General features: G+C 37.3%; 1 protein-coding gene across 4 annotated transcripts in view; it reads left to right on the top strand.

Moving 5' to 3' along the window:
* LOC410967 (ABC transporter G family member 22) overlaps nt 1–27,059 on the top strand; it is a 145,800-nt gene that overhangs the window by 98,162 nt on the left and 20,579 nt on the right. For 3 of the 4 annotated variants that reach the window (XM_026439743.1, XM_026439742.1, XM_026439741.1), the window contains one exon: nt 25,234–25,394. In XM_026439743.1, the coding sequence (XP_026295528.1) occupies nt 25,382–25,394 (13 nt within the window). In that variant the 5' untranslated portion in view covers nt 25,234–25,381. Of the gene's footprint in view, nt 1–20,745; nt 20,906–25,233; nt 25,395–27,059 lie in introns of those variants that run through there. The other variant, XM_394443.7, reaches the window with a different exon arrangement.

Here is a 27,059-nt window from a genome sequence, read left to right as displayed (position 1 = left end):
CTCGTGGTAATTATATAATCATGGAATCAGCAAGTAAATTATTATCATCGAAAGGATTAAACTCTCGAATAATTCATATAACGAAGATATCGTATCGATCCTCCGATATTTGTGTAAATTAAAAAATTAAGGGCTCCAATCTCGCTTTCATCGTGTATTTCATAATCCTCGTTGTTTTTGAAAACCGAAAAGGGAAATAATCCGTCACGAAAGTTGGGAGGCTACTTTTAAAGTAGTGGTTACTTTAGAAAAATGCGTTAGTTGTTGAGAGAGATGGTCGTAACAATATCGCGAGAGAGAAGAAAAAGTTTCGTGCCTCTAAATATCGCAAAGTTATAATTTCTCTGGAAATACTTTGGCGATAGTGGGAGATGAGACGGTCGCAAGATTCTTCTCTTAAATTTTTTCCCGTGCTTTCAAACATTCTACTACTTGAATATGCTCAAAGAAACATCTTTCCAATCTTTTTCAAGATTCGTTTCTTTAATTTCCTCGAATACTTCAACCTTTTTGAAACCTTTAACCTAATTATATCGAATGTGAAAGACAGGTCTCGAAGATATTTGAGGTATCATATATCACCTTCTTCGATTTACAATCCTCCCTTTCTTCTTCTTCAATGCATAGAAAATTGTCAATCTTTTTAAATATTTTCTGGAAGATTTTATAAAATTTATATTACGCTTTCGTTTCGATTCAACATTTCGAAAAGCACGATACACAGTTTCCACAGTTGGGAGAGAAATTTTCCTCCGATAAATAAATAAATTCTCCACTCTCCACTCCGCGAAATCCTTCGAGTGTGCACCGTTATTTTTCCACGGGTTGAACGAGAGGATCCGTGCTCGTTCCGGATCGATACCCGTTTGCCCCAGTTCGGCCACCCTTGCTTCTCGAAAAGTGAAAACAATCAGATGTCCACATGTCCCTGGCCACGTCGTTTCCCTTTCACTTCTTACCACCGGACCCGCGCCACCCTTAGCAAGAGCGCACCCTTTCCCTTTCGCTTTCCCTCCTGTCCGGTTTTCCGCCACAATGAACCGCCGCCTACTAGAGAAGGGCCTGGACGCGATGTTTATTCGTTATTTATTTTTTTTTTTAACGCGTTCCATCTTGAAATTGTCTAACAATTGATTATTAATTACTTTTCCTTCCATACAATTGAAATTAGATAATTGTCAAGAAATTTTAATAATTTTTAACAACGACGTTCATGAAACATTTTTAATATCATTTTAATAATATTATTTTCCTCGATTCCATAATTAAAATTGCTCATCATAGAGGGAAAAGCAACGTTAGATATCCGTGGATATAAAAACGGTATAATTTCAAAGATAAATTGATCGAAAGGAGAACATCGAATCGGATGATGCGCAGCGAGCAAGATTAATAGATCGAGATTGCAATTAAACGAATAAAACGAAAAAAGGGAGGAAAGGGAGGAGGAGGAGGAGAGAAGTTTTTTTTTTTACAGAATTTTCTCCGTTCTTTTTCCAATCGATTTAGCAAAATTGATCCGGTCGCGCGTGAATTCGCGCGAGCGCGCCGCTCCTCCACACCCCCTTTTTTCCAACCCCCGAAGGGTCCACACAACCACCACCACCACCTTCTCCCTCGTTTTTCTTCTTCCTCGTTTTTTTTTTCGCGCGTGCTTCCCCACGGTTTACCCGGAATAATGACCCAATAACACAGCTGACCGGGATTTACGTTCACAGCCCGTGAACTGGATCCGCAAGGCGAGCGTGTTAACGAGTTGCCGGGAACAATGGGATACACGGCGCGCGAGAGAAATCGGCCGCAAAAATTCCCCGTTTGAATAATATTTCCACCGGGTTTGGAGTTGTGGATAATAGTAATAAATTTTGATGAATAATATTTTTCAGGGGGAGGAGGGGAGAAAATATGGGAAGATGCGAAATAATGAATGGGATAGGTCGAAAGTTGATTATTCGATTTTTGAGAATCGTGTTAACGTTTCTTCAATCGAAATAAATATATCTCGTTGTGACGAGATTCGAGAAATTTTAACATTTATCACAGAATATATTATTCCTGTTCGTATTATTCATTAAATAATAATAAATAAAATATAATATAATTTTAAACGATTCAACTCGAATAATCTCGTCCACCACATATTTCGAATAAATATCTCGAGCAACGATGTAGCAAAAATTTAAATATTGAATAAAATTATAATCATATACTCGTCAACACAAATACCTCTACGCCTAACTACGCTTGTTCGATTTCTCAGAAAATAAATAAACGAAGCTAAGCGGATCGCGAACAGATCTCGTTTACCAAACACGACAATCGTCGTCGCTCACGCCTCGATCCTTTCCAATTCCCTTGGAATGAATATTTAACCATATCATCATCATCATCATCATCATCATCATCATTGTGCGCGCAATCTGCCCACGAAGCGAGCGTGTCATCGCTCCGTGGCTGAAACATTTTCCTCTGTGCCTGAGAAAATCTAAAGATCAGATAGAAGAGAGAGGGGAGCGACGATCGTGAAAAATCGATGGAACGCGGACACGATTGGGAAATGGGCGGCAAACATCATCGGTAAACGTGGTGACGCCATTGATCGAGCGGTGGTTATGGTAATCTCGCCGTTGCAAAAGAGAACGGGCAACGTCGCTTCGAAGGGGACAACACCCGATTTGTCCATGGGCGCCTTTTCACCCGCCGTCGGGAAATTCGATTTTTGCATAAACACGTGGGTTCCGGTGGCGCGTGGGCGGATCAGACCGACGTGGGCGATCACGCCGCGATTACGGTGTTCGATGATGCGTCATCCTCCTCGACACTCTCGATCCCCTTTGGAAACCGGAATTCGGACCTTACTGTTCCGGGAAACACGGTAGCGTTTTGCGCTCTCTTTTGGAGGAGGAGGAGAGTTTTCGAGAGAATGTGGAAATGGAATCCCGAAGAGGAGAGCGTTTTGGATACTTTTGAAATGGAATTTTGCGGTTTCTTGCGAAAATTGGACAGAGCTAGCTTCTCGATTGAAAATTTGATATTTCCTTTCGATCCTTCAAGAAGATATCGTGCAAATATATTTTCAATTCTAATTATTATATTTGGAATACGTTTGAAGAAGCAATAATCTTCCAGATATCCTTCAGGATATTGGTATAAAATTATCAAAATTTCCCTTCGTCTGGCAAGAAAATTCACGAAAATTCCAATCGAAGGAGATGTTATTTTTCACTCCCTCTTTTGCAATAACTATCACGCCGAACAACTCGATAACGCGTTATCACACCGCCCAAAGCGAGCCACAAATCAAACAACAAAGCCTGCCCGCCAAGTATTCTTAGCTTCTCGATAAAAAAGAAAGAAAAAAAGAAGAGAAATGTCGAGTTACGAGAGTGTCGTTGCAAATAAATCGCAACAACGAGACTCGTATTTTTTCGCTGTAACGCGATCCTGTTTTTTCACTTCTTCTTCTTCTTCTTCTAAAGGGTGATAACAACTAACCCGTGTATCGCTTCTGCTCGAAAGAACGAGGGAAAGAGAGAGAAAAAAGAAGAAGAAGAGCATTCTTCTGTATTTTCTTTCCTCCACAATTTTTTTCTTTTTTTTCTTTGCATCGAGTTCTTTTCAAGACTTTTTTCACGGAATGGAATGGAAGATTAATGGAGAACGATAACGTATCGATCCTCGCGATGATTGATGATGGCGAAATTAATTAGATTAAATGAAATCGAGGTACAAAGAGGGATCGAAGAGTGTAAAAAACGAGGGTGCGATAAAGCGATACCATTTTTTCCAATAAAGATCCTTCGATACAACTTAATTCTCGACTGACACATTACATCATGAATAATCTCTTCCTTATCGTTACACTAATTTCAATTTCGATTTTTATCGAGTAATAAGTACGTATGAACGACTCATCTTGGATGATACAGAAAATTCACCAAACTTCCGTACTTATTCCTCGCCGATTCCTCGACTCTTACGAACAAAAAAATGAAGAAACCAAACGATTCGAAGATCATAAACAGACTATTAACAGGATCAAACTAATCTTTCCTCTTCCTTTCATCTTCTCCAAAAATCTCCGAATCATTGAAAAAGAATTCTCTTTAAAAAAAAAAGAAGAAGAAGAAGAAGAAGAAATCGAAGTGAACGATTTTAAAACGAAACGAAATAATTATCCCATCGTTCGACACGTTGCAACCACAAACGCACAAACACTTATGAATACAATCGCGTGCGTGTAAGTCGGACGTTGAGTGATGATATCAAGTATATATACGACTGTGTGTCACGGGTCATCGGCCCTCGGATATTCTTGGCAATTCTCTCTCTGCCTCCCTCCCTCCCTCCCTCCCTCCCTTTCTCTAACTCTCCTTTTATTTTATTTTTCCCTCGGTCTTCGACGACCCCAGGCAGCCCAAGAGAGACGAGATCCTCGATATCTCGCATCTCTCTCCCTCTGCACAGAGATTTCCTCCTCCTCCTCCTCACGCCAACCCTCTCTCGATCGCCTTCCAATAATTCGATCGAAGGGATATCCCTTCCGGGCGCGGCTAACGAGAAAAATCATGGAGAGGGAGGAGGAGAATCGATCCTTTCCTGTCTCTCCTCTCTTTTCTCTCCAAGATTCTTCAATTGGAACGTTGTCAGGGGAGTATACGGGTAAGAAGGGTAAGAAGAGATAGAGAGTATTTTTGTGGGTTATTTTGGAGAAATTAATTAATTTCTTTCCGATTATTTCATTTCATTCACTTACTTTTGATTAATCTCGTTCCAGGATAAGGATTCGAGTTATTTTTCCACTAGAAAGTATTTTGGAAAGCTATTCTAAAGAATTTTAACTCTCGAATGTATTCATTCATTGAATTAAGGAATGGAATATAATGGGATATTTGGCAACAATCAGGTGATTGGAGATTAGTGAGTTTATACTTTATAGGAAAGGGATTTTTAGGCGTGAATGAAATTTAATTTTTTATCGTTTTTCAAGATTTTTAACGTTTTATTTTTTATGAAGTTGGTTAACGAGATACAGAATAGGGTGGAACAGAATATGAAATTGTGAAAGTAAATGAAAGTTAGTTTTGAGATGCTGTGAAGATTCTTACTCTCCCCGGTAATTTCTTCTTCTAAGTATTTTCAATTTTAAATAAGTTCAAAAATATATCGTGAACGTAATTTTACAAGATGAAAAGATGATTTTCAACTTCTTGTTACGCCCAAGATGAAAGGCTTGAAGAAAATGCTATTACCTGTCCAAAATAAGCACAGGAGAACAACGAAAGAGCTCGGGGGAAGAATGAGTTCGATGTTACGTGTTTCTTACCTGTAACAAAAAAAGAAAAGGGAAGAGAAATTATAAAATTTAAAGAAAGATAGGAGTGTTGTTTGTGCGAGACAAAAAAATTGGTGTTTCAAGTTCAAAGTTAGTGGATTCTACGAAGCGAGGAATGCTGCAAATACGAATAAAACTCGATACGATAAAAGCTATAAATAGAACGAGAGAACGATATAAAGCTTATTCTAATCTTTTTTTTTCTTTCTTTCTTTTTCTCGCTGATATTTTTTTCTTCTTCACCGAGATTCTTCCACTCCAAAATTCAATCGAAAAATTTTTCAAACAGAAATTCATTCGAACGTTTTAACTCCTACAATTAAAATCGTGATCGCGTCGATTGAATTTCGAATATTCGTTTTAAATAATAAAATAACAAAAGCATAAAGTATATAAATAGCACAAATGTATTCGAAAAAAGTAGGACACATACTGTAATTTGTAAATAATTCTGTAATTTGTTTACAGAAATTTATGTTTCAAGAAAATACTGAAATGAAATTATTATCATTTATTGGTTTTTTTTTAATGGAATGGACAAGAAATTTTTGCAAATTGGCAATGCGTTTTCTGATGTACCCTGTGTAAGAAACGCAGAAACGAAAGGCCGATTAAGAAAAAAGGATTCTTTTCCTAAATTTCTCGAATCTCGTCACAACGAGATATATTTATTTCGATTGAAGAACGTTAACACGATTCTCAAAAATCGAATAATCAACTTTCGACCTATCCCATCATTATTTCGCATCTTCCCATATTTTCTCCCCTCCTCCCCCTGAAAATATTATTCATCAAAATTTATTACTATTATCCACAACTCCAACCCGGTGGAATATTATTCAAACGGGGAATTTTGCGGCCGATTTCTCTCGCGCGCCGTGTATCCCATTGTTCCCGGCAACTCGTTAACACGCTCGCCTTGCGGATCCAGTTCACGGGCTGTGAAGTAAATCCCGGTCAGCTGTGTTATTGGGTCATTATTCCGGGTAAACCGTGGGGAAGCACGCGCGAAAAAAAAACGAGGGAAGAAAAACGAGGGAGAAGGTGGTGGTGGTGGTTGTGGGACCCTTCGGGGTTGGAAAAAAGGGGGTGTGGAGGAGCGGCGCGCTCGCGCGAATTCACGCGCGACCGGATCAATTTTGCTAAATCGATTGGAAAAAGAACGGAGAAAATTCTGTAAAAAAAAAAACTTCTCTCCTCCTCCTCCTCCTTTCCTCCCTTTTTTGTTTTATTCGTTTAATTGCAATCTCGATCTATTAATCTTGCTCGCTGCGCATCATCCGATTCGATGTTCTCCTTTCGATAATTTATCTTTGAAATTATACCGTTTTTATATCCACGGATATCTAACGTTGCTTTTCCCTCTATGATGAGCAATTTTAATTATGGAATCGAGGAAAATAATATTATTAAAATGATATTAAAATGTTTCATGAACGTCGTTGTTAAAAATTATTAAAATTTCTTGACAATTATCTAATTTCAATTGTATGGAAGGAAAAGTAATTAATAATCAATTGTTAGACAATTTCAAGATGGAACGCGTTAAAAAAAAAATAAATAACGAATAACATCGCGTCCAGGCCCTTCTCTAGTAGGCGGCGGTTCATTGTGGCGGAAACCGGACAGGAGGGAAAGCGAAAGGGAAAGGGTGCGCTCTTGCTAAGGGTGGCGCGGGTCCGGTGGTAAGAAGTGAAAGGGAAACGACGTGGCCAGGGACATGTGGACATCTGATTGTTTTCACTTTTCGAGAAGCAAGGGTGGCCGAACTGGGGCAAACGGGTATCGATCCGGAACGAGCACGGATCCTCTCGTTCAACCCGTGGAAAATAACGGTGCACACTCGAAGGATTTCGCGGAGTGGAGAGTGGAGAATTTATTTATTTATCGGAGGAAAATTTCTCTCCCAACTGTGGAAACTGTGTATCGTGCTTTTCGAAATGTTGAATCGAAACGAAAGCGTAATATAAATTTTATAAAATCTTCCAGAAAATATTTAAAAAGATTGACAATTTTCTATGCATTGAAGAAGAAGAAAGGGAGGATTGTAAATCGAAGAAGGTGATATATGATACCTCAAATATCTTCGAGACCTGTCTTTCACATTCGATATAATTAGGTTAAAGGTTTCAAAAAGGTTGAAGTATTCGAGGAAATTAAAGAAACGAATCTTGAAAAAGATTGGAAAGATGTTTCTTTGAGCATATTCAAGTAGTAGAATGTTTGAAAGCACGGGAAAAAATTTAAGAGAAGAATCTTGCGACCGTCTCATCTCCCACTATCGCCAAAGTATTTCCAGAGAAATTATAACTTTGCGATATTTAGAGGCACGAAACTTTTTCTTCTCTCTCGCGATATTGTTACGACCGAGGTTTGAGCGATTTAAAATTATTCTATTTCACGATTTAACGTGAGAAATTACGTCAATCTTTATTCAAGAAATCTCTAACAATAAACATACATACATTTATGCCGTAATTTTATTTGTTTTCCAAGCCTGCTTATATTTTTAAACGCGTTTCTACATGTAATAAATACTTTTTCTTTTTTACGGTATCAGCAAATTACGATCCATCTTCTTTATTACAAAATATATTTTTAAACGACGAAATTTTTGAAAATGCAAATCAAACATTAGTTGAGAGAGAAAGGGAGAGAAAAGAAATAGAAGATAATGATCTATAAATAAAATTTTACGCTTCTGATATGACTGTCAAATAAATTTAAAGTAAACAAGAGGCGCAAGTAACGTATCGCTATAAAAGAAAATTTTACTCGTTCAATTAAATTTTATCTACTGATACAGAAACACCGAGCATCGATATATATAAAAAAAAAAAAAAAAAAAAAGGAAATATAAAACCAACGATTAAAATCATCGTCCTTCTACCTTCCATTATTTTTTCGCATTAAACTGAAAAAAAAACCGGGTTCCCCGCGCTCTTTCCCCCCCCCGTAGCGCACGTTGCTTCGAGGACACCGTGTATAAGGCAAGAAGCCGAGAACAGTCGAGCGGACTCGTCGTGGAACAGTGACCCCCTGGACCAGAGATACAGTTATTGCGTTTACTCTCCTCCGTGGCGGTGCACCTACCCAGTCGGCGCGCGCGTGCACACGTACGACACACGCGCACACGTATATACCCAACGCATACATACGTACTTGCGCCCGCGCGCTCGCTCGTTGCACCCAACCATCTCCTCCGTGCGTTGCACTAGCGATGGGTGCACACGATCCTCCCGCTTCCAACTTTTCGACCGATCCTACGGAGAGACTACGTGGTGCTTTGGTTCCAGTGAGTTGTAACACAATCGGGGATGTTATGCAATTGGAAATTTTGGAATACTTGTTCTTTAGTTGTAGGTAAGGAAAATTATTGTCAAAATGATTTTATCGTATCGCGTTTCTTTTTTCTTTTTTTTTCTTTGGGAAGAGAAATTTGAATGTAATAGTATTTAAGTGGAGAATTTTGGAACAGTTGTGTGGGGGGAATATTCCTGTGAAATCCTGTGTATCTTTTTCTTTTTTTTTTTTTTTTTTTGAGATGAGGAATATTTATGTAGACTTTGGAATATTAGAGCAAGGATTAAATAATTTTGGATCGAAGAAAAAATAAATTAAATTTGTTTATTAAATATTGAAAAAGAAATGTAATGGGCCATTTAATTTCTTGCCTCTTTTTTTTTTATTCTTCAATTGCAAAAACTGGAAACTAGGTTATATCATCTTTTGCTTTACTCATTCCTTTATTTTTTTTATTTTTAAATTGCAAAAACTGGAAACTAGGCTATATTACCTCTTTTTTTCTTTCTCTCTCTCTCTTTTTTCATATTTCACACTCTAAAACTTTATTTCCAATTAAACTCTTAAAGAAGAGAAAGGGAAAAAAAATAACTATATCTATAACTCATAACTATATCGTTTTATTTCACTTATTTTCCTCAACGTCATAAAATTCTCTCTCAATCCTCTTTCTTCGTGACCCATATTTCTGTATACGATAAAAATGCGAAACCAATTTTCTTCTCCACTATCTTCCATACATATTTCCGAATGAATTTCCTTTCTTACTTATATTTTTCCAAATTTTTCATTCGAATTAAAGGAAAAAAAATTTCAAAACTCTCTATAATTCCAAAAAAAAAAAAAATACTTTCAAAATGAATCTTTATTCGTAACTTGAACAAAAATTGTTCAAAAATCTTTTCGTTTTTCGAAGCTATCGCTAGCTTGCACGTACTCGATCGCGATCGACGGATCATGATAGCGAGAAAAATCGTGAAAGAATCAGCAAAGCTCGTATATTCGCGAGTTGTTGCCGAAAAATTACGACGCTTTGTCTCGTTCGTCCCTGTTTTTCTTCTCTGTGCGCCAGAAACATTTTTTCTTCTCTCTTTTTTTTCCTTTTTTCTCTCTCTCTTTCTCTCTCTCCTTCACTCGAGTGCACTGCACTCGATTTTTTTCTCTTTGTGATCCTTTTAACCGGACATGTCTCGTTTCCCACTCTATCTTCCTTCCCTCTTTTGTCTGCAAATTGCTCGTAAATTAGAATAATATTTTATTTCGATATGACCAAAATTGTTATTGTAACGTTTTTGAATAATACGAGATTCTTTTCTTTAAAAAGATATCTTTTTTTGAATTCGCAATTTTTAACATTTAAATGGAAATTTTATCTGAAATTATATACCCGTGAAATTGATATAATGGTATTGGTGTCGGGAGTCAAGGATATTCCGCAAATTTTTCCCTGAGTGATCTGTCTTCTTCAATACTGTGTTTACAATTTTATATTTGTTTCTTTCCCAATAAATAACAAATCAAGAGATATTCTCGTTACGAATATTTCGTGTCTTTTTTTTAAACTATTATCTTATTTTATCAAAAAAAGAAAATTCGACAGACGATGGATTAAACCGATGCTTTCTACGATGGTTTTACATTTCCATACAAAATAAAAAAAAAAAAAAAAATTCCACAATCCCCTTTGTTGAAATCGTCTGTTGATCCTCGTTTTTTAACAAGAGAAAAAAACTCGTAAACGTTACAAAGTCGACGCGCTTTGCAATATTTTACTTCAAGCTTGTCGAATTTAGAAACAATCTTGTATACTCTCTCGATTAATGGCAGTTAAAGCCAACGAATCGTACGAATAAGCGAGAAATGCTTGAGAGAAAGATATTTTTCAAGAGAGAGAGAAAACTTTTTCTTTTCAAAATAACGATTAACAGTCGAGAACTATCGATTTCCCTCCCCACGAGAGGAACAGTTTTGTTTCCCGTCTGTTGCCGTTTAAAGTGTCGTTTAAAACCTCGAGACAAGTTGCACGTTTAAAAATCCAATATCTCGCTTATTCAGAGTTTACAAATTTGGAAAAATTTACCAAACGACGATACAGTAATATCGATTTAATAAATTTCAATATATTTAACAATTTAACATCTACCTTTCTCGTTATCGATGAATGAAACGAAGAGAGAAAATTACAATGATTACATTTTTCCGAAAATAGTTTGCGAATTTTCATTCGAAAACGAAGAATTCTCCTCTCGGTTATTGTACGCAACGGTACGCGGCTTACGGAGGGAGGGGAGAGGGAAAAAAAAAGGAGAGATGAGAAGGGATAAGAAGGGTCGTGGCCGATGTCGACACGGCAGAAATTGTGCAGAATATCGAAATTACACGCGTGGTGCACGCGCGGCTCGGTGAGAACCGAGATAACCTCGTTTTGGGTGCAGCGAACGAAACGGGTTTCCTGCAGCCGCCTTTCGTCGTAGGGAGATTTTTTTTCTTTTTTTTTTTTTTTTTTTTTTTTGCGAACACGATAGAATTCTGTTACTCTGTAAACTATTACTACGAAAATTTTCCTGTAAAATTACCTTAATTTTCTCTATTTTTTCCCCCTATATATTCGCAAGAAAATAAGAGACGTAGAGAGATAAAAAATAATTGATAAGAATCATGAAACTCTATATTTGAATGGAGCGTGAAAGATAAATAAAATTCTATATTTGTATGAATCGTATACTTTAATCTCTTTAATATAGAAATAAATTGTAAATTAAAACTACATATATTATAAAATTAATCAATCAAAAACTCAAATCTAATTCGAGTTATCGCGGTCATTAATTAGATTAAGATAGATTAAGATAGAAAGCATTAGCAAGACAAAAAGGTAAACATTAATGAAAGTTATTATAATTTATCTTTAAATCTAAATATTAAATACTATCTTCTAGATTCCATTAAATAAAAATTAATCAAGATATTCTTTTAATTTTTTATGGGTTATAAGAAAACTTTATCGTCTTCTTTTTAATGGGACAAATAAATTATATATCTTCTTCAAACTTATATAAAGTTATATAAAGTTTCGTAGCTAGGAATATAAAATATTTCCGTACGAACGGGATATCAAATAGAATATTTTATTTAAGAAAGGCAATATTCTAACGAATAATCACTATTCACACAAGTGAATTCAAATCGACTCGTTTTTTCCGGTTTAAAAATCGTCACGCTTGAGAAACAGGTAAAAATAAAGGGAGAAAAAAGAAAGAAAGGCGGGAAAGCAAAAGCGCGATAATAAAATGGCGGCACGCATGCGTACACTGGCCCCGGCCTATCTGATCGTGAAAGCTAAAATACAACCACCAAACGCTCGTACTTTCTACTACGCTACTTATTGCGAGCTATACGCGCGATAGCAAAGTGATAAAACGTCCTGCAAAATGGAGAGGGAGGTTAAGTGAAAAAGAAGAAGAAAAAGGAGAAGAGAGAGAGAAAGAGAGAGAGAAAGAGAAAGAGAGATAAAAGAGGTGGACGCAGCGGCGTCCCACTTTCCAGGCAAAAGATACCCGCGAAGATAGCTTGCACGGTCCACGGACGCTTTCCAGCTAGGCGAAAAAATCGAAATGTGCTCGATAGCTCGATTTACCGACCGATATCAACCTCCGCTGTCACTGTTTTGCCTACAGCGATTCTCACCCTGACTTTTTAAACTAGCTACGCATTGTCGACCAATCACCGACCAATGGAAATTAACACGTTCAATGCTTGATGACTTTTAATAAGTAAATTTTTACATAATTAATTTTTAAATATTGTAAGGTATAGAAGATTCAGAAGAAAAGTATAAATTGTAATATTTTATATATAATAACGCAAGAATCGTCAATTATTGAAAATTTCCCTAGATCTTAATATTTATATCATACTCTCCTAGAGTCTTCAAAGTTCGTCTTTCTTCGCACGTGTTGGCAGAGAATTGATAGTTCTTTGAAGTCTCCCATTTTACGATCTCCTGATGTGGGGGAAGTGCAATTTTGGAGGATTAACTAGGAAATAGGTTTATGCATCGATCAATCAATCAATGGATAAGAAAATAGTCAAAAGTCGAGACGATTTTATTGTCGCTGACTTTCTCGCCTTGGAAGTCTAGTTCTTTCGTTCCAAGTAGTAATTTGCGTATTCAAGACGCAATATAATATGCAAAATCAACCGATTTTATCATTATTCAGCAAAAAAAAGGTTCTTCGACAACACGCATTTGCAGCGAGCCATTAGAAAAAAAAAAAAAAGAAAAAGAAAAAAAGAAAAAAAAAAGAAAAATAAAATTTTTTGCCACTTTTTTTACGTAGTGATACAAATGTCGACAGATACGTAATTTGTTACACGATCAAATCACCATACTCGAGGCTATTTAACCTACATATTATCTACATTAATCTACATATTTACTCAAGAACAACTACTGGAATGAGTCATGAATTCTTTCCCAGTTTATCTTCCTATTTTATCTGCTAATTATTTTTATTAGATAACATTTTCTACATCATCATTAATAAAATAACGATATTAAAAGTATAGAGAGATACAATGTAAAAGAAAACTTAATACAAAGAAGAATCTGCAATTTTTTCTTCTTAGAAAATTGGAAAATTCTCTTTTAAAGAGATTAAAAAATTAATATCGATGGATCAAATAAAATTTTGAATGTAACGAATGCAATTATTATTTCGTTATTAACCGAAGAAAAAGAAACGATTAAATACAAATCCTGTAACGTAATCCACAAATCTTCAGATTCCGTTCAAATCGAAACGATTGCAGAATAAAAATTTAAAATACCCATTACAACATAACCCATCGTTCATAGTTGGGGCAAAATTTTAATTCTTTAAATTAACTTTAAAATTTAATTACCTTTATTTCATTCCAACATTCCAACATCCCACGAATAAAACCACGCTTTTACGCTCGTATCGTAAAAGCGACAATAATTAACAAACGACTCGTTTCATAATACGTCGCTCTCTTCTGAAACGAAATCATGAAACCGGTAAAATTACAGTAAGGGTAACCGTGGAATGAACAGCCGCTGAAACGAGCCGCTGATAACTCAATTTACCGACAATTACGCGATTGTGATACGGTTAGTCGGCCGAGACGATAAGCACGCGCTTCGACCATTTGCATATCGGTATTGCAAATTTACGATCCGTGTACGTTGGAAGGATCGTTACGATTCCGGCTTCTGTCGAACGAGACGCCGCTCTTGAAAGGCCGCGGCATAATTATTCATATACCGAGAGCCGAGAAAGCCACCGTTTGATCCGACTGTTGAGTATCGGCTGAAAATTTGCATATCGCCGAGGAAATTTATGAACCGAGCAACAGCGGATCGATCATCTAACACGGCCAAAGAGCAACATTGTCGACGTTCCAGCTGTAAACCAGCTGGCGCGCAACGCGAATATAAGCCAGATCGTTCGTTAGAAAAATGGAGCTAGACGCGATTTATAGCTCGCGTGAAATCGATGGCCGCTCAAGGCCATCACGAGGCGAGATCTCCCCTCCCCCCACCACTCGCCACGTTGTAGGGCGTGGAACAGAGAAGGAAGATACCGTTTTACGACGTGTGAGCTTTAAACTCTTTGCTTCTTTTTTTTTTTTTTTACTTTTTTTTTCTTTTTTTATAGTAGTAATATAACGGACGTGTTCCGTTTTTGAAAGTAGAACAACAAATTTTTATTGGAGAATTGGAGCAAGGTGAAATATCAATTTTAGAAAATATAATTTTATATGTGTCCATATGATAGAAATAATAAAAGAAAAAATTGTTGTTTGAAATTATTATTTGTTTGATTTTCAATGATAATTGAAAATGACTATTTCTTTATTTGAAGAAAAATTTAAATTAGTATCAATTTATTTGGAATTTAAATCTGATCTTTTTATGATTAAAGAAAAATATAAATATTAAGAGTGAGATGAAATATATTACCGTTTGTTGTTCCCAATCTTCACACGTGCTTCAATAAAACTTTTGAAAATTTCCATGGCGTGTAAAAATAGGCCAACGAAGGCACGCGAGAGGAGCAACCTTGAGGCGTAATTGAACCCTGAATCGTGATGTCACAAGACACCGTTGTCCAATTGTAGATTTGAAGTACAATTTATAACATTGGCCTACCACTATTACGATCCGAATAATATACGTATTTAGACCATCATAAAGAGTAAGTTTACATTTAGAATGCAAATTAATTGAAAAATAATCCACTGAAAAATCCATTGATAAATGTTATTAACCTCGTTGGTGATAAATATTAATACACTCGACTTTTCGAATGTTTCTCGTGGTCGAAATTACAATGGTACTTAATATAGATTTGATAAGATACGAAAGTAAGGGGGATGAAATGGATTTTAATCTTCTTTACCATTAATTATACTAAGATTCTTGAATCGACCCAATGTTAAATACAAGAAAGGAATATTTAAGAGGATCAAATTGGCTTTAGCATTCTTAACACCAATTATGCACAGATTCTTGAATTATTTTCCACATAATCCTTTCTTCAACCCCTCGGCCTTTCTTCAATAAACTCTTTTACAAATTCATCATTGCCAAATCCTCGAGTTTCAGAATGTAAATTATTTAAAACGAGAGACAAAAATATAAAAATTATTTTTTACCATTATACTTTTCCTTCAAAATTTCATCAAACTCCACGTTAAAATCTCTTCTCTTAATATTATTCAACGATCAATACATTCCTTATCGATAATATTCTTAAATAAATAAATTTTATCGCGTTCCATTCTCTTCCTCGTTCAAAACATCTTGTATTAAAAAATTCGTTTGAAGAGAACAATTGCGGAAACAATTAACGCGAGACCAGAAATCGATCTCTGTCAATTCTCAGTTCCGATTTTTCCCTCCTCGAATGAATAATATCGATCTCGTCCAAGTCTTGTTGAAGGCGTGGAAAACTGGAAGAAAAAGAAGAAGAAGAAGAGGAAAGCCGGCATCGAGCGACAATGTTTCGCGGGTATAAATCAAATCGGAGAAAGTTACAACCCCAATTAACCTCTGTGATACGGGATGACTCGTGCTCGAGGGTTCGTTGAACCGATTCTCCGAGAAACCGAGCGAACCGACCGAGCGTTTCGGCCCGTCCGTCCACCTGATAACGAATCGGCCAATGGATGGATAAACAAAGATAAGAGTCTTCCAGAGTCCGGGGGATTTAGTAAACTCGGATCTAACAAGAATCGGAATTAGAAATTCGATTCTCAAATAAATGCGAAGTAAACTAAACTAACTTCTCTCGTCATCAGAATTGAAAAATGAGGGCGTTTGGCGGAGGGATGGATTAATCGTGTGGCGAGATAAGAATAATTTCAACGATCAATATTATACACATTCTTGGACGTGTATAATGGATCCACTGTTCCAATCTTCTTACACAACATAAATTACACGAGCGATAAACGTTCGATTTTTTTTTCTTTCTTCTTTTCTTCTTCTTTATTTTTTATTCCACGACGACTTAATATCCCCTCCCACGCAAACAACGACAATAATGCCCAGTAATTGAAACCTAACCTAATAAAATATATATAGTCCCCGTCCATTGTTACAATAGGTCCATTTCCATAACAATGATACAACGAGATGCCGAACACCTCCGACCAGGAAAAAAACTTAATCCTCACGCACACGAGAAATTTCACAATGGCGTCCGCCCGTTCCCTCCCTTTTTACATGCATACGTAAACGGAGGGGGATATATATATATTACGTGGCCGCCATATTCCTGTCTTTCGCGTATTAAAGTTCTCCCGGTTCTTGAAACGCCGCCCCAAAGCCGGCAATTTCTCCGATTTGACGGAGCGAATCGGCCGGATCGAAGCCACAAAGGCGACCGTTCCACTTCTGGAAATTGTTCCGGCAAAATCGTTCACCGGAACGACACGATAAAACTTTCTACGTGCGTGCAACGAACGTACGACGAAACGCAACGGCGAGAGCCTCTCGGCTCCCTTTTGTGCTGTGCCCCGGCAGCAAACGCACACGACCGCTACTTCGCACTTTCTGCTCCGCTCTGCTCCACCACTCCGATGACGTAACTATTTGTCGTTGTATTTTTATGAACAATGCGTTTCACGCGATCGGAAGGGGGCGTGTGTTTTCCTTTGTTTTCGTTCGATTTTTTTGGCGGCGAGTTCCTTCTTTTCCTCTTTCTTTCTTTTCTTCTGAAGATGATGGTTTCGTGCAAATTGAAAAAAAATTTATCCTTTTTCTATAAATTCTTATTTTTATTTATCTAGGAGATATTTTTTTATCATGATCGAATTGATTTGTCTCTCTTTTCTTCTAAATTTCATTTTTATCGTTTTTGAAATCTGTCTATTTACGATAGATAATTGATTCCTATCTTTCGTCGTTTCAAAATGGGAATATTCGTTTCCTTTTCCTCGCAATTGCAAAAAAAAAAAAAATATATATATGAATTTTCTATCATAATAATTTTAATTTTAACTTGAAAAAATAATGTTACGGTTAAGAAAAGAAACAAAGAATAAACATTTTTGTGCACATAAAGGGAACAACAAGTATAGTAAATTACAGACTTCGGAATAAAGTTGCATTTGATCATAGTCTCAAAAAAACATTCCCGTGATAACCGTGCGATATTGTCCATTGTATATCGTTATTATCCTATTTTACTAAATTTTCTATTATATTATTATTTTATATTACGTTATATCATCCATTTGATATCGTATCATATATCCTTGTATTATTTAAAATAACGTCGTTACAAGATGCATTATATATGTATAAATGATTTACGACCCTCTTCCATCGTATTTTATACCTTACAACAGATTTTTCCGATAAGAAATATCTAACGCGATGTAAGATCATCTATTTCTGATATTATTAATACCATAAATTATTTATACAAGAATTTTAACCACACGTATTATACTCATATAAAATTATTTCAATACTCCATCTTTCCACTTTGACCGTGATAAATCGTGTCTCTATCTCGTGTATCGTTTAATATTAAATGCAATATTTTTTTGTTACAACTGCGTATATACCTGGAAAGAATAATTTTCACACATTCCATACTTCTCAATACGCGAAATGTACGATTAAAATGTATTACATTACTTTAAATAAATTAAATTAAGAGATGTCAAGAAATTTAATTTTCTTCTCCGATAAAATCCTGTATTAATATAACACTTTTATTGGAAAACGGTGTGCACGTGCCGTCGATGAGGGAGAAAAAGGATAAAAAAGAAAAAAAAAATGTTTCGTAACGGGCAAAGATTATTATATCCCCCTTGTCACAAGGAAGATTCGAATCGATGCCGAACGATTAGCCTCGATTGTAATTCAATTGTCATTTCTCGCGACGCGCAATTTCGAGGCGGGCTTTCGTCTTTTTTATTGGGGTGATTGACTGCTCCTCGAAGCTCGATCGCTTCTCTCTTCTCTCTGTTATTTTTCCTCCTCCTCTTCCTCCTTCTTCTCTTTGACATCGTCACCGATCGGGAGTTTCGAAAAAATCGATCGAGGCGATGTGTTTGGTCTGTCGTTGCCGATGGAACACGCGTTCCACGTCACGTTCCCTGCCGATATTTTCGGCTGATGATGGAGAATGGAAAGAGAGAGAGAGAGAGAGAAAGAGAGAGAATACATTCCTTAGGAATGCTTAGATCGATGCTCGAGGAAACAATATCGCTTCTTCTTTTTTTTTTTTTTTGGGAAGAATTCTTATAAATTTTCTCTTGGTTATATAATTTTAAAACGATTATTATAGTAAAGTTATTTTCAACGTGTTGATTTTTGACCTGAAATTTATAGAATGAAAATGATTATGAAGTAATAAGGTGTTTGTTTATTAGTGTTCTCAATTTTTGTTTATACCGGATAGGATAATTATATTTATATATAATTAAACTTTGAAATGAAATTGAAATAATTGAACCTTTAATAGTTTCTTTGCGTAGAAATATTTTTTTTTTCAAATTTTACTAACAACCAATCTTCTGATTAAAAACTTTTTCGATTCTAGTTTTCATAACTCTAAAAGATACCATTCGAATCTTTCCTTTTCCCCCTCTGAAAAGAATAATTCTGTATATCAAAAAATAGGGATAGATGAAAAATGTTTTCACATTTTGATTATCGATTAACTCCTCAAATCCAATTAAATCTTTCTCTTCTTCGTCGAAACTTTTCTATCTATTAATTAAAATTAAAAACAAAAAAAAAAATCTACGAACAAGAAATTGCAAGAAATTTTGTAGCAAACTATTGCTACAAATTATTATTATTATTATTACTATAAATAAAAGAAAACAAATTATCGATATTACGAACCAAGGTTTTCGAGGATCACGTGCCCAACAATTCATCGACGAGATATTATTATTATTATCGTAATCAAAGAAATAAATCGATAATCACCGAATGATCAGTGATATATTTACCAAGGGGGGCCAGCGAAAAATTCGTCGGATCCATTTGCATGCAGGGGTTCAACGAACTCTCGATACAACCCAGGGGTCAATTCGCGGAGGGACCCTGGAACTTCCTTCAACGAGACCTAACCCCGCGAAACCTCGACCTGGCATTGAGCCGATGAATTTATAAAAATGGAGGGAGAGAAAAAAAAAAGAGGCGAGGAAGAGAGAGAGAGAGAGAGCGCCGCCCGCTTACGCATCGTGGGGTCCAAATTCCCCGCTGATCTACTCTCTAATGAACGAACCTATTGTCCGCGGGACTCCGTGCAAAAGAAACCGGCCACGCGCGCCTCTGAAACCGCGTTCTTAAAATTTTTCTCCACCGCCTGTAATCGGCCGAATTATCGTTCACGAGATTGTGGAGACTAATTGTACCGTGAAGATTCGATCTTGACACGATGATTGGCGAATTTTTCCCAATCCCGGGAGGATTGGAAAGGGGATTGAGAATCGAGATCGGGGAGGCTGATTGCAGTGGACGAAGGTGGATGATGGGTGGTCGAAAGACGTAAGTAGCGCAGAGTTTAAAATTAGGATCTTTTCAAAGAAATCTTTTTAGATCGTTGGAAAGGAATTGGTTGGATTCTTCTCCTATTTTAAAAGTTAGATATTCTATACAGTGTAATCTTTAAGAATTTTTAATCTCATTAGTCTCCTCTTTCAATCGCTTTACCATTCCCTTCCTCGTTTGAAAATTGAACAATTCAAGAAAAAGAAAATTGAGTACGTGAGCAAGTTGATTATTCCGAGATACGAGTCAGAATCGACGCGTGCGCAACCGTAGTAGCACAATGACACTTTTTCCAAGAAGAATTAAAAATAATTAACTTCCTCAAGCCTCGTCATAAATTTGTCCTCGAGAGGTTGCTCGCGCTCCATATTCAAACCGCGATAAAAAAAGAAAAGAAAAAGAAAAAGAAAAAATTTCCTCATAAACCTCACATTTTCTTCCCTACGAGCACGAACAGCCGCGGCCTATCTAACTATCCGCGATACTTTTTCCAAGAAGAATTAAAAATAATTTATCCTCCACCACCATTTGTCCCCGAGAGGTTAATCGCTCCAAATTGAATTCCACGCGTGTCCCAACGCGACCATTCCCAACCATTTCCCCCTTCCTTTTTTCTTTCCAAAAATCGAACCATCCCCTGTCATGAAACAACCGTCCGTCCGTTCATCCGGCAACACCCCTTCCGGTCGAAGGGAGGGGGTTACTCATTCGAGGCGAGGTCGACGAAGGATTCGTGAAAAAAAAAAAAAAAAAAAAGTTCAGAGAGCTTACTTACTCTGGGTTACGCGTCGATAAGTGTCACGAAACACGACATCGTTCCCTCCCCTACTCCCCTCCTCCTCCTCCTCCTCCCCCTTTTCACAGGATCCCCTCGTCGCTTCGCCGCCCGACGAGGTTCAACGAACCCGGGATGATGACGTGATACTGCCATGTTGGGAATTTATTATCTGACTCCTCTGGTTGTCCAACGACCCCTCTTCGCTTTTTGTGTATCGCGGCGCGGCCGGCACTCCGCTCCTCGTTCTTTAGTTCGTTTCCGATTCCGACGGGGGAGGATCGTCTTGGAGCGCGTGGACGTTGGCGAACCACGTGGCGGCGCGTGGTGGATCGTCTCTGCGTGCGTGCGTGCGTGCGTGCGTACGTGCGTGCGTGCGTGCGTGCGTGCATTTTCCAACGGTACCAGGATACGGCGCGGCTGATACGACGGTGGCGGATTCTAGGTTCGTCGAATTTTCTTTTCTTCTTCTCTCTTTCTCTTTCTCTCCTTTGGAATTTGAAAACGGGGGAGGAAGAGAGGGAGGGTGAAGTATTATTATTATTTTAGTTTCGGATGGATTTAGAATTTTCTAAATCTGGACAGAAGAATATAGGTGGATGTATATGTGAATCGAGTTTTTGACAAAAAGGGGGATGTGTATTTTCTTTTAGGGAAAATTTTTATCAATGAGTTTGTGTGGGAGATTGGATAGAATGAATCGATGTGGATCGAAGTGATGATGATTGGGGAAGTAAATTTGTATATTTAAAAATCGTGCTAATTTTTCTTTTTTCAAATCTTTGAATCTTTTCTAATTTATCAGCGACCCGGACAGCGTATATTTTATTTCGCGATATCTTCGCGTAATTTAATACAGATTCGCAAAGTTTTTCTCGGCAAAGAATCTTTGACCTTTAAACCACGTGGTTATTCGAAATGAATTCGCAATGAATTGCATTAATGTAAGGGAATCTTTTCCACAAGCATGTAATATTTCTCGGTTAATTAGTAACTTTATACGTTGCACACAATTCCAATCGAACGTCTAATGTCGTATTACCGGTTTTTAATTAAACATTCCATACAAATACATATATATTTTTATATACACACGCATATTTATTTATACACGAGGTCGTTGACGTTTTGTTTATATGAAACACGATTAAAGATCTTCTCTTTGAAAAATTCGCGATTGAAATTCTATCTAGTGCAGGTGTAAAAATGAATGGTAGTCCGATATTTACTAGGAAGTGCTCGTGTTACTCGTAAACAGCTTATATTTTATATTATATTTATCACGATGTATTATCACGAGCAGCGTCGTGTTTCGTTTATCTCTCTTATCCGCGATAATTGTGGCGCCATCGTCGAATTGCTTTGTTCAAATATTTTTATTTATAGACTAGAGAATATACATACACTCTCTCGTTACATAATATTTCCATAAACAGTCCCTTAAAAGTATCAGTCGAGTGTTTCTTATAACAAAAAAAAAAATATTCATCATTCCATACATACATTCTTTCATTTTTACGTGCAATCAAAAACCTATGTATAATACGGTTAATCCAGACGATATAAAACTCCATGGAAACGCCACGTTTCCAAAATGAGTTCCAGTTCGTGAACGATTCACTTCCCTCTCTTACGAGAGAGGGCAGGCTTTCCTATTCTCCTTGAAAACCCATTCGAAAGTCGCGCGCCTTTATATGGGCTCGCGCCAGTGAAGATGTTCCCAGTCCTCTTTAATTGACGGCCATGAGTGTACGCTGTGGCGCATGCGCAGCTTTCGAACGGCCTTGCAGAAATCGTTTTCCTGTCCCTGATCGCGTCGCAAAACATCCAGAGCCGACTGAAAGCCGATCCAACGGATCGAAAGCTGTTCCCCGCCGCGTTTCTCGCCGTTTCACGAGGGATTTCTATCGATCCTCGGCCTGGTTATACTGGTTTCGTTTTTGCACTTTGTTGGAAAATTATTTTCGAGCGGAAAGGACGAGGATTCTCTCTCTCGAGATATCGTAAGGGGAGAGGAGAAGGGATCATCGAGCCGATTTCTTCTTACTCGAGAAATTATTTTCGAACGGAGGATTATATTTTCTCATTGGTAGTTTTTAACGTTGAAAAAATTTTAAAAATTCTTCTTGCTCCTTAAATAATAATAGAGTTTTAAAAGTGTCTAATTGAGATATAGGAGGAAAGGAAAGTTTCGATTGGCCTTCTCCCCCGGGAAGAATTTCGATTCCGAGTACACCAAGTGTGCACTTTCTCATCTTCGAAACCGTTCAACTTCCAAGTAATTTTGCATCGAAATGAATCGTCGTCGAAACAATCGGAACGGAAGTTCAATTTACCATCTTTTGCCGGAGAAATTTCAATGAAAGGAATAAATTGACTTCTCGAAAACGATCATGAAATAATTTAAACCGATCACGCGAATGGAGTTCGTCAAAAAATTGTAGTCAGACAGAAACTTGATATCCAACAATGTTATTATGTGCGATCGAAGATAAAAAATGGATCGAAATGAAATAATTAAAAGATTATAAATTCGTTCTATTCCATTGCAAAAATCATTTCACGCGCAACTTTTCCCATTTATTCGATAAAAAAAAAAAAGGATCTCAAGAACGATATTAAACTAATCGAATTGGCTTAATCTGCCAATCAAAAGGAACTTTAATCGAAAGAAACGTCGATTGTACTCCACCTTTCTCCACGATCGACATCTTCTCCAATTGGAATCGAACTTTTGCCCGATACGAACATATTACGACATGCACAGCATTTGACAACATAATTGAGATTAATACGAGGATCGTGCAATTCCTTCCCTCCGAAGTACGATCATTTTTAATCGAGAGAAACACGATCCGTTATTCTTTGATCCTCTCCACTTTTTTTCCTCCGGGCGGAAGAAAAGTGGCGCGCGATTACGAAATCGACACGACTCGCGTCTTTTATTAAAAGAAAAAAAAGGAAACCGAAAAATAATTGAAATCGTCACGAAATAATTTCGTTCGCCAATTGTTGAATAATTATCGTTATCAACTTGGATCGTTAAACGTTCGCTCGGATGAGAAGGAATTAAAAAATTAATAATAAAGGAAGAATACACATGTTTATTCCACGTTTAATTTCGATTAAATGTATAATGGTCTTGTAAAATGGATTTTAAAATGTGAAAGTGAAAGAGATCGAAGTGATTGGTGTTGCAATTTTTACGTTCTGAGAGGAGGATGAATAATTTGAATAATTGATTAAGTAATTGTTGCAAATACGATGTAATACTGGTGAAATGATCAAACATATCCATTTTATTAAATCTGTTAATAAGGATCTTCTTCTCTGCCTCCTGTGTTTCCAAATCGATGATTACGATTTTCTTTCTTTTTTTTTTTTTTTTTTTTTTTTTAAGATACATCTGCTTACGATTTCCAAGCCACATGGTGTTACAAACGTTAATAGATTAATCAATTTCACTTTGGAAGGGTTTTTTATCAAAGAATCCTCTGAGGCACAGCTGTTAGACGTATAGACGTCCTAAGTCGTCTCTTTCTTTGCCTTTCTCCGCGACGAACATCGTGACACGTTGCGAAACAGACTTTTTGCCGTGTACAACTGGATGATCCTCGTTTTTACACTCGTTGAAATCTCTGCCGGTGATTTTCCATTGAAACCGAATAGATAGATAGAATGAATTTTTCATTTCGATCGAAAGAATCTGTACGATTTACATATATTCTTTTTTCTTTTTCCTTCTTTCACAATTGCCAATGCCTTTCTTTCTTTCTTTCTGCTTCTCTTTCAGAGAAGAGGTCATCTCTTCTATAAATATAAGAATATTTATAGATTTATGTAAGAATATTATTGGAATTTTTGAAAAGAAAAGACATTAAATTCCTAATCGATCCTCACAATCTGATTTATTTATTACTATAATTTGTTAGTAATTGAAATGATAGCTGAAGAAAATATTATTTCGAGAACAAGTTAACACAATTAAACTCACGTTAGATTGCTTGATTTCTAATCTAATTTGTTCTATTCGAAGAACGCCTTATTATGCAAAGAAATTAAACGATTGAAACGAATGGAATCACGTTAAATCATCCGAATCAAGCCATGAATTCCACTCGATAATTCTGATATGTTAAATAAATTTTCGAAAGATTTTGTAAACGATTTGCCAACAACCAATTATTCGACGCATAACTTCCAATGCTTTCGTGGAAAAGATTAATTCGATTCTTGCTTTTTCGATGAAGAGAGACACAGAGAGAGAAAGGAAGTAGATTTAATTTGAAAGCGAGCCAGATCTTTCGTTCGACGCAGTCCGATTCGTGGTGTCGGTGTTTAATTGCTGTCGCGAAATAACTTCGATGGCACGTCATTGTTATTATGGAGGCGAGTGTTTGTCAGATGGTTGCCCCGCCAGCTGGAATACGTTAAATAGTTTCGAAATTGTTCGCGATTGTAAATTTATGCGGAGATTACGGGCGCGTTGAATATTTTCGAAACGAAGCTCTTCCCACGATATTTTTTTGTATAAATTCCTTCCTGCACGAATGATATTATTCTTTCCCAATTTCTAATTAAATAAAATCGATCGATTAAAATTTTCCAAACTTCTTCTTGATAACATTAACATTCTTACGAATCGAAATATTCATAAATTAAATTAAATTCAATTCAATGATCGATCGAATTAAAATTCAAAGATCCAAGGAATCCGATCCCATCGGCGAGAAAACGAAACGAAATTCTCAATCAGACGTTCGTTTGTTCCAGAGTGGAAAGCTCAGCGTTGCAGTTGGTGTACCCGCTGGATTCTCGTCCGGTGCAGCTAATCTTCCGGGGGTTGCAGGTGGTCAAGGAGAAACGATCCCTCCTCCGGGATGTCTCGGGCGTTGTTAAACCCGGCGAACTTTTGGCCGTCATGGGCCCCTCAGGTAACACGAAATTAAGAATCCTCCTCCCCCTTCCAAGATAATCCTTCGACAGATTGGTCCTCCAAGAGGGGTGGAGGGTTTATCCCCTTTTGGGATAGAATTGATTCGGAGATAAAATCGGGGAGAGGGATTTGGATATCGTAGATTTCATTTCATTTTTCTCGGGAACGTGGATCTTCCACTTGAATCGGCAGAGCGCGCAGGTGGTTGAGAGTTGAAGAGAGTATGGATACAGAAGTAGAAGTATTTCACTATTTCATTTGCAGTTTCCGGGAAATATTCTCCAAGAAATCTCTCGACTCGATCGATCCTAATATCTTTCTTTAAAAAAAGGATTTCGAAATCGAGAAAAGTGGCAATTTACATCACGAACGCGAGAGACGGTAATCGTAATTTAAACCGCGGCGCGCACAAGTGGCGAGAAAAAAGTGAAGCACGATGCTAAATTCGTACTAAGTCCTTCCAACGGCCGCGGATGAAACAAGTCATCGTTGATGAACATCGTTGCGAAACGCGGTTCAACCCGGTTCCCAAATAGATCTCGAGGGGGAAAGGACGGACGAGTTACGAGCGCGGGACACAGCCAAAACGAGGAGGAGGAGGAGGAGGAGGCCGCGAAATAAACGAATGACGCAAACTGCCGCGAAATTGTCCGCCGGAGGGGAGGAGGGAGGGGGGCATGGAAATACGATCGAGTCATCAGCATTCGCGAGAAACAACAAACGGTCAATTAGCCTCGAACCCGGGCCCCGAAAAATTCGAACGATCGTTATTACACGTCGCGATATAAATTGGATAAGTCATTCTACCATTATCGTGCGAATTTGTTCGAATGGAGAAAAATATGAACAAGTGAAGCATTGACGACAATCGATCTTGTTTGAATCGTTTCGCTTAAATATTCAAACTTGTTCGAACAAGCGATCCTTGATAAATGGTCACTTATTGTATAAAAATAATAATCCAAACACTAATAAGTAAAAAGGAAAGGGAGATAGAAAAATCGAAATGACATCAGAAAGATACATAGAGATCGAATTTCGAAAATTCGTGAGATCCCCCAGGATTCTCCAGGGTTCCTCTTCTATGTTTAACCGCGACGAGGCACGAAGCCTGGCGATATCCGCGGACGGTAACGAGCGATATTTATCTCGAGAGATTCGTCCTCCTCCTCCTCTTCCTCCTCCTCCTCGATATTCGTTTAACAAGCAACCGCGCGGGGTTACACGCGAGTACAAATCATCGAGCGCGCTCCTCCCTCGCCCTCTCTCGTACCACGGTTTTGTGTCGTTAAAACGTCCCTCGAGCACGGGTACGCGAGCGTATTTCCACCGTCCAAAGCCGTATATCTTTGGCCGTACGACGACGAATTCTAGGAACGAGATGGTACCCTATTCCGGTATACCTCTCTCGAGGCGCCACTTTCTACCCTCCCCCCTTCTCCTCACCGATTGAATAGGGCCTATCCTTACCAGCGTTTCCAAAGTTTTCTTGCACCCTAGTTCTTTACTTCATTTAATGATTTCTGATTGATAGGGATATTTTTGATTTTCGGATTTTTTTTTATTTTTATGTAAATCTGTTTCTTTGTGTGTGTGTACTTGAAAGGAGGAAATGTAAATTTTGAAGAATTATGGAATACGATACGAGAAAATAAATAAGTGT

This window comes from Apis mellifera, linkage group LG3, assembly GCF_003254395.2.
Source record: "Apis mellifera strain DH4 linkage group LG3, Amel_HAv3.1, whole genome shotgun sequence".
NCBI lineage: Eukaryota > Metazoa > Arthropoda > Insecta > Hymenoptera > Apidae > Apis > Apis mellifera.
Note: the sequence above shows the minus strand (reverse complement) of the source record. Positions and strands in the feature narration are given on the sequence as shown.